The sequence below is a fragment of the Urocampus carinirostris genome, chromosome 6 (genome assembly GCF_059441175.1).
Source record: "Urocampus carinirostris isolate Australia breed hairy pipefish chromosome 6, RoL_Ucar_1.0, whole genome shotgun sequence".
Taxonomy (NCBI): Eukaryota; Metazoa; Chordata; class Actinopteri; order Syngnathiformes; family Syngnathidae; genus Urocampus; species Urocampus carinirostris.
The window spans coordinates 27,087,459-27,099,052 of NC_142354.1; the positions used below are offsets into that span (position 1 = coordinate 27,087,459).

General features: G+C 37.1%; 1 protein-coding gene across 1 annotated transcript; it reads right to left on the reverse strand.

Moving 5' to 3' along the window:
* Positions 1 to 991: 991 nt before the first annotated feature.
* Positions 992 to 11,195, reverse strand: LOC148364433 (N-acylethanolamine-hydrolyzing acid amidase-like). The gene is made up of 11 exons (XM_088337199.1): positions 10,932 to 11,195; positions 8,800 to 8,967; positions 8,604 to 8,730; positions 7,014 to 7,104; positions 6,844 to 6,929; positions 4,034 to 4,206; positions 3,590 to 3,652; positions 3,433 to 3,499; positions 3,331 to 3,359; positions 1,436 to 1,505; positions 992 to 1,367 (listed from the first exon to the last, which is right to left on the reverse strand). Exons 1-11 carry the CDS (start codon positions 11,120 to 11,122, stop codon positions 1,347 to 1,349), a joined length of 1,086 nt encoding a protein of 361 aa, XP_088193325.1. The 5' UTR covers positions 11,123 to 11,195; the 3' UTR covers positions 992 to 1,346.
* Between the last annotated feature and the right edge of the window lie 399 nt (positions 11,196 to 11,594).

Consider the following 11,594-nt stretch of genomic DNA (forward strand, 5'->3'; position numbering starts at 1 on the left):
ATTTCTGTTTTGGCGGTATATATAATTTATTTTCTCTCTTTCTTTCTTTGTCTTTCGTTGTCTCTTTTGTCTTTCCTCCCAACTTCCTTCTTTCCTTCCTTCTTCCCTCCTTTCCTTCCTTCATTCCTGCCTGCCTGCCTTCCTCCCATCTTTCCTTCCTTCTGTATGTCTTTCTTTCTTGTTTTGGTTCCTTTTAATGATTTGATTATGGTCTTGTGATGACTAGATGATTTTTTCCCTTTTTTTTCAATCCTTCTTTACTTCCTTCATTCCTTTCTTCCATTCATCCTTGCTTTCTTTCTTTTTAGTATTTGTTTCCTAGAGTCGATATAATTTGTTTATTTGTTTTTGTTTGTTTGTTCATTAATTCATGTATTTACTTAGTTCATATGTAAACAGATTACATTATATAAAAAATATCCTGATTTTAATATTTTTAAAGGTCTTTGTTTTTTTTTATAAATATTATATATATTTATATATTTTATATATTTTTTATATCTTCTTTTTTATATTTTTTTGCCCTTTTCTCAGAATTTTTTTTTCCAGTTTTTCGGCTGTTTCGGAGAATACATTTTTTAATTCATTCATTTACTTTTGTATTTATTTATTTATTGGGAACTGTATGTAAATAAAAAAAACAACCTTATTCTGAAAAATAGAAAACGACTTAATAAAAAACAACAGAACTAAAAAAAGAAATTATTCGCAAAAAAAAAGAAAAACTACATCTGAAAAAAAAGACCATATCTTTAAAAAATATACCAAATGATACTTTTTTAAATAACCATAATATGCATCAGTTATTCATATATTCATTCATTCCTTCCTTTATTCAGCAAATACATGTTGAAATTTTATGCCATTGCCTTTCCCTTTGCCTCAAGTATTGCATATAGTGTAATTTTATTGGATTTAAAAATGCAAAAACATTCAGAGCTTCCAGTGGTAAATATCACTATCATTTAGAAATATGACAAGAGACTGGACATTCTCCGTAATCAATATAATTCTTTTATTTGAATAAATCATTTTTGAGGGGACAAACCGCCCACCCTCTGAACCTAAAACACATGGTAAAATCTTCCCTGATCATATGACAATATAATTAAAAACAACAGTTCAAAAATCAACAACAAAATCCTTCTTTCATCGGCAACTCCCAGTACAATAACCACATTGTGTACACCCTTTAGGGTGACTTCAAATATTTGAGGAGGCACAAAATGCCGGATGACTTACAACAGGTCGTTGACGGAGTTGACACCTTTCTTGAAAAACTTGCAGCGACTAAGCTAAAAACTTCTGTTTTGCTCCACTAACAAAACCACAAGAGCCGGACCAGGTCACAGAGTCTCGAGGCAATCCTTAAAGAAGAGAAGTCATGATTTACGGATCGTGCGGATTGCTAAATAATGTCATCTTGTGCACGTACCGGTGGTCTGACAAATGTTGTATAATTCTGGGGGGATGCGGCACTCATTGTTGTTGTAAAAACTGTAATCCTGGGAAATGATTGGTGAACAATAAAGCTTAATTCATATTGACAAAGGACTGATTTAGCTGATACAGTAGACCTCCTGGATACCATGTCATCTGTTCTGAGGTGGGGATCGCAAGGTGAACTTATCCTATGGTGGGGGGTGGAAACCTATTGTCAAGAACCGAAACAGGAGGAGAACCCAAATGCGTGACGTTTCTCACACAAGCTTTTATTTTACGAGAAATGGGGCAGTCATGCACGTTAACCCAAAACACCAGTGATTCGGCGATCGTTGGGCGGAAGATGTAAGGCAGTAGTCTGGCGTGGAATGACAGGAAGCCAGAGGCCGACGAGATCGATACAAATTGCACGAGCGGATATCGGACTGATTGGGCCGATACCATACAGGACGGGACCGACAGGATTGATATAAAAATTAAACAGGACAAACTAGACAGGAACGAAACTGGAGATCGATGGTAAACAGGACAAAATAGTCTTGGTTTTGGACAGATAGAAAAAAAAATAGAGTACAAAACAACACAATATGATATAAAATAAAACATTAAAAAAAGTGTTTGTCAAAAAGCATAACAATAAACACAAAAATATTCAAATGCATGCTATATACCTGCAAATTTGGAGTTAGATTAAAAGAAAATCGTGCATCAAAATACGGTTTTATAGCGCCCTCTGCCGGACCTAAGTGCTACTACAAGTTTGTCGCTAAACCGAGAGGAAATCTAAAGCACTCCCTTATTTGCTTAGTGCCGCATAAATGACGCAACACAATTTTCTCGATCCTTTGTTGCAGCCCTATAGTAATAAGATAACGCTCCAATCACTTCTTTATTTAATTGTCACTAGGCTACAGCCACATTCCTTAGCCAGGGTAATGCTGAATGTGCTTTCTTTGTATTTCTTGATAAGTGCAAGATTTGTTTCCTTGGTTATCATGTTTTTGCCTCTACCATTAGCATCACTAAAATTCTTGAGACCTATAACTAATAAATACAGAACAGAAAAAATACCGTAATGTATCACATTAACTTGCAAAGTTTTTACGAAGCAGATTTCAAACTGGATGAAGAGAGAGAAGCATTGTGGGAAGGAGTTCAGCCGTTTGCACACTTGTCAAAGTCAAGGCCCTGGGTCCATAAATGTTGCCCGGAAAGGTATTCTTCGGCCCCTGAGATGATCTTCATATATTATTGTATCATACAATGGGAATTATTTGTGTATGTGCTTAACTGTACATTACTTCCTGGCACTGTATCTCATTGAAGGTCAAAAATTGCAAATATATTTGTCTTTGAAGCTATTTCACCCCATTTTTGCTACACTATCAAGTATAGGCTAATGATGGTGCTTGAATAATACCGGCTTCCTACATTTTATGTTTAGGATATTAGTCTTTTAAAAATGTTTCCTTATTTATCTGATCATACTGTAATACATTTGTTAGCTTTTCAGTAGGTCCCATCAGGTTCACTAGACTATATCTGTCATTTAAAAAAATGTAAACATTCTCAGCTTATAGCATAATTCTATATTTGGCCCTTCCATCCTTTTGAGTTTGACACCCCTGCTTTGGCATATCGATATCTTCATGATGAAATGACGCAAACCAATAGCACAAAAGCATCTTAGAGACAAATGAGGCACGATACTCACATAGTTATAAGTGTAAATACTTTGTATTTTATAGATTTTTGGCCACGGCAAAAGATTTTTGACTGATGTACGACATTCTGGGAAAAATGACATAACATGGGGTCGAGAAATCATCAATCAATAATCCAGAGATTTCATAAACAGGGGGTCAACTGTATGTGTTCTCTGCTTACCCGTTACACACTGGGAATAACGACAAAACCTGTCGGGAGAGAATGTCACAGATTCAAAATTGTTTGTTAGTTCTTTAGATGAATGGATTTGTTGTGACATACCCGATAAAGTGAATGCATATTGATATTCTCTTGACCTGTAGCATTCAATGCTTTTTCTGCCGCTTCTCTGAAAACAGGAAATAATAAAGAGAGGGTCGTATTACTAACACAATCACACATTATGTCATATTTCTCCCAAAAAAACAAGAAAGCTGACCTCCGATGATCCTGGGCCGGAGAAGGAACCCAATGGTCAAAGTTGGTTTCCACTCGGAACCATCTGAACAGACAAAAACGACATCACGAAGGGTACAAAATCAAAAGGTTTTTGGTTGCGGAAAACTAGGGGTCTCCAAAGTGGTGCCTGTGGGCACCAGATATCCCCTTAAGACCACCTGAGAAGCCTGCAGACTGGTTTTGAAAATATATCATGGGTCGTTGTGATTTTCTAGGACATTTTATTTCTCACTGGCATGATAATTAGTGGTATTTTAAACTGTAAAAACACTATCAGGTAATAACATACTGATAACAAAGTACCCACATGATAATAACATGTTATTTTAGAAATACATATAAAATAGTAGCCCTTCATGCTAACCAGTAACAAAAAGTTAGCTCTAGGTTTTAAAAATGTGGGCGACCCCTGTTCTACACTGACCCGCCACCAAGAAGATCCAAGGGCCAAATGTCAGCGGGGCCCGTTCGGTCTCTGGTGATGACGACACCTTCGCCAGGTTGCGTCCCAGCCACAATGTAGTACACATTCGTAATGATGGGGATTTTGGAAAGACGCATGACGGCATCTTGGAAATCTTCTCCTTCTTCTAAAGTCTGCAAAGAAGGAACAAATGTCTGCTTTGAGATATCTGCGGAAGGGGTACGAACAGAGATGGGAAAACTACGGCCTACAGAGCCCTTCATCACAAAATGTCTGAAGGGAATGCCCAGGTTACAATTACACCATCCCCTGATCTCAAACCAACATGCGGGCAAGGGAAAACTCAAAAACCTCAGCACAAGGAAGATAATAAACCTTGAAAAGGGGCCCCAAAATTACTAATCCTGCGTCCAGGATGACCAGGGAGCAAAAGATTTAGCATTAGGTAACAGTACACTAAACATAGTCATGTTTGTTTAGTTGTATAGCCCTTAATCACAAGGAGTCTCAGGGAAACAACAGACCCCTTGAACTTTGTGTTTCGGTTAACCCCGGTTCGCTCCTTTGCGAAAAAAAATTAAATAAATTCAATTTTTAAAAAGATTGGATAAAAAGAATCCAAGGCACTAGTTATGCAAGGGCAGCTAAGATTCAAACATTCAACTTAAACAATAAAAGGGAAAAAAAACGAATTAAAAAAAAAAAAATTCCAACGGATGCTTTCCGTACCACTGAGGAAGGTTTCAGACTTAAAGTGGACATTTAAAATTTTGAAATCTGTGACATGAATTAAGACTGAAACAAAATAATTGAAGTCAGAAAAATGATAAACCTACTGGGCATGTTTATTTTTGTATTTATTTTCTTGCTGTAAAAGCTAGAATTAAATTTAGGAACAATGATGACTAGAGTAGCCTGTAGCTATTTACAACTCACACCACGAGTGTTAATAACTATAAAGCATTACATTCATATGTCCAAAATAGAGAACTCAAAAACAAGGGGAAAGTTGAGAGGAAGTGGTTGGAAAATCATCATTATTATTACATATAATTCTACAAAGCATGTCTGCTAAAACCCTTATTTGCCGTATACAATTAGATTGCTTATCAGAAAGATAAAACAAATTTTAAGGAGGGAATTTAATAGTGTGATGTATTTTGTCTCAAGTTTAAACATACTACTCACAGTTCATATAGTAATGCTGTCAAAATGGAAAGCCTTAAAGCTTTCACTCTGAGTTTACTAATTTAAAGCTTTAAACCTGCTTTATTTCAGATTTAGTAAGCTTTAAACCTGAGTTAAAACTCTAAACTCCAGTAATAGAGCTTTAATTCTGGGCCTAAAGTCTAGAGTTTAAGCTGTTTGAGTTTTTAAATTAATCATTCGAGTTTTAGCTCTGAATTTTAAGTTGAAAGATAAATCTTCTTAACTCAAGAGGAGAAGGCATTATCTTATCATCTTATCTTTCAGATCTGATTTGCCCCTATGTCCCGGTCCGAAGCCTAGGATCTGAGAGTGCCGGTCTTCTGGTGATCCCAAGAGCAAAGAAGTGTTCTGCTGGTTCGAGAGCGTTCTCCATCCGGGCACCGGTGCTGTGGAATGCTCTTCCCCCTGAGATCCGATCTGCAACCTCAGTGGAAATGTTTAAATCTAAACTTAAAACTCACTTCTACTCCATAGCATATGAATAACCTACTCTTCTCATCAGCTGAAAAATAGTCTGTGTAATATAGTGTAATAATCAGTGAAGCCCTTTGAGACTCTTCGTGATTTAGGGCTATACAAATAAAAATGACTTGACTTGACTAGAAGCAACTTTAACTTTTTGCTTTCAAAATTAAAGCTTAAAACTTTGCCCATATTTCCGCTTTCAAGCTTTTATGTCAAAGTTAAAGCTTTAAACCCGTTTTCTGAGGTGAGGCTTTGAACCGGCTTTAGTTCAGAGTTAAGAAACTTTAACTCCGAGTTAAAGTTTTCTCAATTAAAGCTTTAAACCTGCTTTATTTCAGAGCTAATCAGCTTTAACCCTAAGTTAAAACATTCAACTCCAGTATTAAATCTGGGCTTAAGGTTTAGAGTTTAAGGTGCTTAACGATAAGGTTGAGTTTTTAAATTAATCATTCGAGTTTTGGTTATGAATTTTAAGTTCAAAGATGAATCTTCATTACTCCAGAGTAGAAGCAACTCTAACTTTGTATTTTCAAAATTAAAGCTTTAAAACTTGGCCTATCTCTGAAGTTAAAGCCGCTTTCAAGCTTTTATGTCAAAGTCAAAGCTTTAGACCTGTTTTCTGAGGTGAGGCTTTGAACCGGCTTTAGTTCAGAGTTAAGGAACTTTATTTCTGAGTTAAAGTTTTCTGAATTAAAGCTTTAAACCTGCTTTATTTCAGAGCTAATCAGCTTTAACCCTGAGTTAAAACATTAAACTCTAGTATTAACTCTGGGCTTAAAGTTTAAGGTGTATAATTATAAGGTCTAGGTTCTCAATTAATCATTTGAGTTTTAGCTCTGAAGTTTAAGTTAAATGATGAATCTTCATTACTCCAGAGTAGAAGCAATTTAAACCTAATCCTGTCATAACTAAAGCCGAATCACATTCTTTGAAATTTATCGAGTTCCAAGCTTCAATTTAAAAGCTATAAACCATTTTGAGCTCAAATGTAATAGGTTTAAAGTTTTAACTTTGAATCTTCAATGTTTCATTGATAGAAAACCATCATGTGGGGAAAATATATGTTGCTCTTCTTCTTTAAAAAAACAAATAAACAAAAAAAACAGACTTTTCTCTGATTGCTTATCAGCTCTCACCTCTCTGACCAACCAGCTGACTGGGCTCCTCTTCATCAGAAAAGCTGACAGCAAATTTTTCCAGAAATCCCACCGATGCTCCTTGTCTAGACAAGCACACAAAGCAATATTCTTGCGTCGTCGTGTTTTTCAGCACTTTGAAAAAAGCAAAGGAAGACATGCGCTCTCACTTCGCTCGTCACCAGAGATCGTAAACTTGTAAGGACTTTGTCCCGTCCACAGACCGACATAGCCAGCAAACGTAGTTCCAGTGTAAGAGATCTGCAAGGTTGTAATAAGAAAAAAACACAATTCTTAAAGTCTTAGCGTCATCCCACTTTTCAGAGACATGCCGGACCTATATTATATAAAAAATTTCCCCCCTATCGTCCTGCTCTGAGCCTTTACTCGGAAAGGCTAGTCTACTAGTAATCCAAGAGCCAAGAAGAAAGCCGCAGGTTCGAGAGCGTTCTCCATTCGGGCCCTGGTGCTGTGGAATTCTCTGCCCTCTGAGATTCGATCTGCAAACTCAGTGGAACTGTTTAAATCTAGGATTAAAACACTCTTATTCTATAGCTTATGAATTATGTACTTATATTTTATGTTGATGATGTCTGTGTATAGTCTGTACAGCCCTTTGAGACATCTTGTGATTAAGGGCTACACAAATGAACATGACTTGACAAACAGAACACGGCACCTATTCTCAAGAACATGACATCACTGAAAGGATGCCAAAGTTGCTGTACTATGTGGTGCACATAAAAACCCAAAAATTGGCCAGAAATTTGAAAGTGAGCCTTATTTACTGCATAATACAGGGTGACAAAATTGGAAATTCATAGTTACAGTTAAATGATACGATATAAGGTAACTGTTCTGCCTTTGAGAAACAAATTGAGTAGTCGTAAAGTACCCTCTCATGGTTACCATGTTAATTGTTTGTTGCTAAAAGGAAACAAAAGAGAAGATCTTGGACGTCAGCTCAGATGCCAATTTCTGTGCGCTTATGACAAATGCCCTTTTGTTATTTTTTGGGGAATTCATTGTCTGAAAGTATGAAAGTTATTGTGATTACTTGAATGAAGTTTTTGTTCATGCTAACGTTTTGTACAAAATTACATATTCTTATTTGAAAGTTGCTAAAATGATACCGCATATTTTAACTGTTCGGCCTTTGAGAAACATAGAGTGGTCTCCAAGTCCCCTTTGTGGTTAACATATTAATTGTTTGCTACTAAAATTTATTTTAATGGTGAAACCAGATTCATAACCTTAATATTTGTTCTATGATTTATCCATCCATTCATTATCTGCACCGCTTATCCTTAGTAGGGTCGCGGGGCTGTTGGAGCCCATTCCAGCTTTCTTCAGGCAGTGGGCAGAGGACACCCTGAACTAGTTGCCAGCCAGTCGCAGGGCACACACGGACAAACAACTCACTCAGTCACACCTAGGGACAATTTGGACCGGCCAATTAACATGACATGCATCTTTTTGGAATGTGAGAAGAAACCGGAGTGCCCAGAGGAAACCCATGCAAGCACGGGGAGAACATGCAAACTCCTCACAGGGAAGTTGCTGAACCTCTTCACCGTGGGGCTGCGTGCTAACCACCTAATAGCCGTGCCGCCATCTATGATTTAAACCATTTTAATTTAAATGTATGTATTTATTTTTCATGAAACCATAGGTCTTACTCTAATCTAAATTCCATGAGCCTTATAGTCCAGAGCGCCTTATATATGAAAAAATAAATCACAAAAGACTACTTTCCATACTTTTCCGTTCTTCCGGAACACAACATTGACCGTGACGTTCTTCAGAATTGATGAGTGTGGGTAGTCGAGATTGCGGCCATGGTAGATGTTTCCAACTTTGTCCTGTGTCACGATGCTGGTGCAGAATCTATAAGCGCAAAAATTCTGACTTATCACACAGAATATGGAATTATGGACAACCCCCAAAAATCCATACGCTGTTGCTTCGTAGGCAAAGTTGAGCAAGATGACATCAGCGAGGCCGGTGCCAAAGTGTGTCGCCAAGCCACGGAGCTCCTCGCCGTAAGGTTTGGGCAGTAGGAAGTGCTCTGAGACCTTTATTGTAGATCGGAGAAATTCGTGAAGCCATTTTGGAATTGTCGCACTGAACAGAAAGTGGGAAAATATTGTGAACACCACTATAGAAACAAAATGAGAATATTGTAAATTCCAGACTAGAGAACGCACCTGATTAAATGCCGCATGCTCAAATTGAACAGGGAAACCTTAATTTTGATTTTAAGCCGCAAAACAAACTGATTCACATCCATTTCTTAAATTTTAAGCCCAACTTAACTTTTCAACTCCGATATCAGCTGCATCGTTTTCATTTCTGCTCCATGTTGTTTATGTTGCAAGTTTTCGGATCATGCGACGATTAAAGAGGGCAATTACAAAGACGAACACATATTTACTACTGCGCCGAAAGAAAATGCGAAGGGGGATGGGTCGTGTAAAATCTGAGCCTTATTTTCTAGACAGCAGCAGCAGCGTAGACTAGAGTAGGGACAGATTGCAACACAGATGTGTCTTTTTATGTTGTTGATGTTGTTGGTTGCCAATGGACTGAATTGAATTTGTTTGTCATCATTCCTTGAGGATTAAAGGAAACTTCAGTTATCTGTCATGGATGCCGATGATACGGAAAGACATGTGTTGGCTCTTTGATAGATAACTTCTACTGGTGTTTAATTCAGATGTATGAATAGAGTACTTTTTTTGGGGGGGGGGGGTTGAAATATCGTGAGTATGTTGTAAATATTCAACTAAGTACTGTCAAACCCCCCATTTTGCTCCTGCTGCTTTTATATTATATTCATAATATATAATATGTATACAATACGTTGGCAAAAACATGGCCTTATTCTCTCGATGATCCCTATAAATGTTTCCAAATGTCACCGTGGTGTTTTGTAATTAGAACACATGTTTTATGGAAAAGAGCAGCTCGATGTTTTCCTCTTGGTTATCACGAAAAAAAAATAACAAGGAACAGTGAATTGACTGCAGAAAGAAAGATGCTGATTTAAACGTTTTATGTTGTTCATTTTGTGAATAAAATAGACTTGTTTACACAAATTAACTTTATTTTGTATCTATTCTTCATTAAATGTCTCAAACTTGTGGCCCGGGCAACATTTGTGGCCCGCAGGAGAATATTGTGAGGCCCCCATCTTAAAATGGATGTTCCTTCAGTTGTTGAACTGAGGCTTAAAGGACATTGGATGCACCTCGCAAATAACTTACAGTAAGTACTTGCTACGTGTTAAACGTGTTTAATCTGCTTGACCATGGTCAAAAAACGTGGCAGTATTTGTTTCGTCCTACGTCACAGATGTTAAATGTTCCAATAAATTATTTAGCAAGAAGCCATGTTGAGAACAGTTCACGTTCAGAAAATTAAAGGCTAAAGACATCCCTTAGAATCTGAATTACAATAATTCCATTTTTCAAGTCGCATATGAAATCTATCTTGATTGGATGCTTGATTGATTTATATTCTTTGAAATACTCAATTCTTAAAAATACTCAATATTTTATCGCATCTATTTTGTATGAATGTTTTTTTCTTAAAAGGTATTTGATAGTGGTATATACTTAGCAAAACTGAAGCAGCGCTACCTAACCCAGACCCAAAGTCCTGCGGCCCCCAAGAAAATCAGCTTTGAGGCCCTTATTCTCGTAGTCTGTCATGCTGCAAGTGAATAGGTGTTTATAAGGTTTATTACCGCTTAATAAGGGGAATTGCAATGGTGACATGTATGTGTATGCATCGCAAGTAAACTGAAAAAAGCTACTGTAAACACAGAAGGTAGAATACAAACTACGGAGACTCAAAGTGACCAAACCACAATATTTTTCTTCTAGTGTTATGTGATATAAACACACATTTATTCAATTACAATGTCATAAAGACATGCACATGTTATATGATAGTTCACATAGTTGTTGTTTTTTTTAAATCGGTTGTTTTTTTAATGAAGGACGTTTTACCACTAGGAGGCACTAGAAATACACACTGTCCCTTTAAAGGGAATCAATCAAAAATAGCACATAAATCTCTCTTACTCTATAACTTCTTGACAAGATTTCTTGATGAAATCGGCGTCAAACGTTTTGAAAATCGGCGCCCACCTGACTTGTGGATCGTCATCTAAATTAATTTCGACTGTGGGAGGTAAAAAGTCCGAATTGCACGATACAGACAGCCCAACCAGCACCAACGTAACACGGACCACCGGCGGCGGAAGAAGCGGCATGACTGAGGTGACTAGGTCCGTGAACGCCTCTTTTGCTTGACGGTAACATAACCGGTTTCCGACCCTAGTGAAGGTCAGGGCAACTTCTTCCGCTGAAGGAGCTTTCAAAATAAAACTTATGTTAAGACTCAAGGTGAAAACCAACTTGTGAAACTAGACACACTCACCTATTGATGCATGTATGCCAACCTATTCACGTAAAAAGCTATATTTCATCGTGTACTCAATCTTTACGCATTGGATATAATCTTTCCCCAGAATATTAAAAATATATATTTTCGTAAAACCGGAAGTGGCAAACTTTAGGCACGCACAAGATTTGGTCTCGCTTCAAAATAAATCAACCAGAGAGAAATCTAGATTTTGTTGTTGTTGTTGTTGTTGTTGTTTGACTTTGAAAAAAAAGGTACATTGTTGAAAAAGAATGGGAGGTTTTTAAGAAAAAAAAATCAATAGTCTAAACCACAGGCGT

Bases quoted from the DNA above. Each gene is read 5' to 3' on its own strand.
- LOC148364433 (XM_088337199.1), bottom strand. From the start codon at position 11,122: ATGCCGCTTCTTCCGCCGCCGGTGGTCCGTGTTACGTTGGTGCTGGTT. The intron at 8,968-10,931 runs GTAAGAGAGATT...CTTTCTGTTCAG, and splicing joins TCTTGTCAAGAAGTTATAGA to TGCGACAATTCCAAAATGGC. The intron at 6,930-7,013 runs GTGAGAGCGCAT...GTGCTTGTCTAG, and splicing joins GATCTCTGGTGACGAGCGAA to ACAAGGAGCATCGGTGGGAT.